We start from the raw sequence: 2,064 nt of genomic DNA, 5'->3' as shown, positions 1-2,064 counted from the left end.
CTCACACCTGGATGTGCTAATTGATGCTCGCAGGCGTCGTCAATTAGCAAGAGAAAAACAACAGCAGTCTATGCGACAACTCCAAAGTAAACGGAGAAGGCAATGAGAGGCAACGCCCTGGGACTGCTGTATAAAAAGGGGAGGTGTGGGCATTGCTGGTTGCTGAAGGCAACCATTTGCAAAGTGCTTCTTGGAATCCTGGTCTGTTCGTCTTGTTTGCAATGTGTTCCTGTCGACTATTTCCTTCCTTTGGACTTGAGTTTTGCTGTTTGTGTTTTGGACTTATTGACAGGTTTGTCACCCAAATAAAAGGGATTTTGTTTTGTTTTAAAGTCTCCAGCCTATTGTATCAGCAGGGGTTTGGTCCTTGTGCCTCTAACAAGGATGGCAATAGGCTGGGATAGAACACTTACTCTCAGAGGGCCCATGAAATTTACAGTACTCTAGTACAGGGCTCCCCAACCAATTAAATTTATGTATCCAACCTTTTTAAGAAATGCTCTTGAGTTATTTAAAGTTCTTCAAAACTTTGCCTAGGTCCTGAGACAAATGCGCAAACTGCCTTGGCATGACCACGAAGTGAAAGATTACGTGATATGCTGTATGATCAACATCTGGAATGTAAAATATAATAGCATTCACTGTGTAGCCAATCTTCTCGCCGGACTGGTCCTTTATCAAGAGGATGTTGGAATTCACGTGGTGGACGGAGTTCTAGAGGATATCCGATTAGGAATGGAGGTAAAGTCGCTCTGACCGTAAAAATAAAGTTAAAGTATATTTAACTTGAATGTTCTTTTTTTTTATTTTATAGATTTTATTAGTTTTTATAGGGTTGGGGATAAGGTGGGGTCAGGATTAGGGTTGGGATTTGGGTTAGGGTTAGGGTTGGGGTTGGGGTTTTTCCAAATAACATTTTCAATATTTAGCAAACAGCCTAATGTCTGGGTACATGTATTTAACTAGCAATAATAGATATAGCTAATTATCATAAACAATATGTTAACTAATGCTAGTATATGTTCAAAATTATATGTCACGTTCCTTTCTCTCTGACTCGTTTTTCTAGCCATTGATAGAAATTATCCCACATTCTAAAATAGTGACACTGAGTCTTCTTTCTCTTTAATCTTTAAAGTCAATCTGTCCATTTCTGCACACTTGAAATGTTCTTGTGGTATGATGTCCTCCTTGTTAATGATAACGCATAAGTGCTTGTCAGAAGGAGAGACTTAAGCTTAGAACTAAATAGCTGCATCCTTGGTGTTGTAGCATCCTAGCCAAGTTCTTTTGCAGTGCTGAAACATAATTTTCTGCAATGTGAATAAACAGAAAATCAGAAAAGATTTGATCCTGCATTCTCCCTGGTGGCTCCCATATGTTAAGGAAGAAAAAAATATGTTTTATGTCACCTATTTGTGGTTTCACTTAGTCGAGCCCTCGTTTGGAATTTTGCAATGAGACCAAGTGCTTATAAACATACTCCAAATGCTCCAATTACATATAAACATAGAGGTATATAAACAGACAGCAAAACCCAGTCCCTTCTAGCACTGATGATGTTCCCTAGTTGGGTCATGACATGCCTACAAGAAAATATCCAAGCTCAGAGAGCAACAACCCCACAGTTCTCCTCCTCCTCCTCCTCCTCCTCCTCCTCTGCCTCCACCGCCTCCTCCCCCCTTCTAGCACTGATGATGTTCCCTAGTTGGGTCATGAAATGTCTGCAAGAAAACACCAAGCTCAGAGAGCAACAAGGACCCCACAGTCGTCATCCTCCTCCTCTTCCTCCTCCACGCTGCAACCCCCCTCCCTTCTAGCATTGATAATGTTACCTAGTTGGGTCATGCAATGTCTGCAAGAGAACAACCAAGCCAGAGAGCATCAAGGACCCCACAGTCGTCGTCGTCGTCCTCCTCCTCCTCCTCCTCCTCCTCCTCCTCCTCCTCCCCCCTTCTAGCACTGATGATGTTCCCTAGTTGGGTCATGAAATGTCTGCAAGAAAACACCAAGCTCAGAGAGCAACAAGGACCCCACAGTTCTCCTCCTCCTCCTCCTCCTCCT

The 2,064-nt window shown here is 42.6% G+C and overlaps 1 protein-coding gene across 1 annotated transcript in view; it reads left to right on the top strand.

The window, feature by feature from the left end:
- Window positions 1-541: 541 nt before the first annotated feature.
- The window catches only part of LOC107300523 (regulator of nonsense transcripts 2-like), a gene marked incomplete at its 3' end in the record, with an annotated part of 8,556 nt that continues 7,033 nt past the window's right edge, over window positions 542-2,064 (top strand). The window contains exon 1 of the mRNA XM_015829844.1: window positions 542-741. Coding sequence (XP_015685330.1) covers window positions 550-741 — 192 coding nt within the window. The remainder of the gene's footprint in view (window positions 742-2,064) is intronic.

Source organism: Protobothrops mucrosquamatus, unplaced genomic scaffold, assembly GCF_001527695.2.
Source record: "Protobothrops mucrosquamatus isolate PMUCROS unplaced genomic scaffold, P.Mucros_1.0 scaffold7321, whole genome shotgun sequence".
Taxonomy (NCBI): Eukaryota; Metazoa; Chordata; class Lepidosauria; order Squamata; family Viperidae; genus Protobothrops; species Protobothrops mucrosquamatus.
Note: the sequence above shows the minus strand (reverse complement) of the source record. Positions and strands in the feature narration are given on the sequence as shown.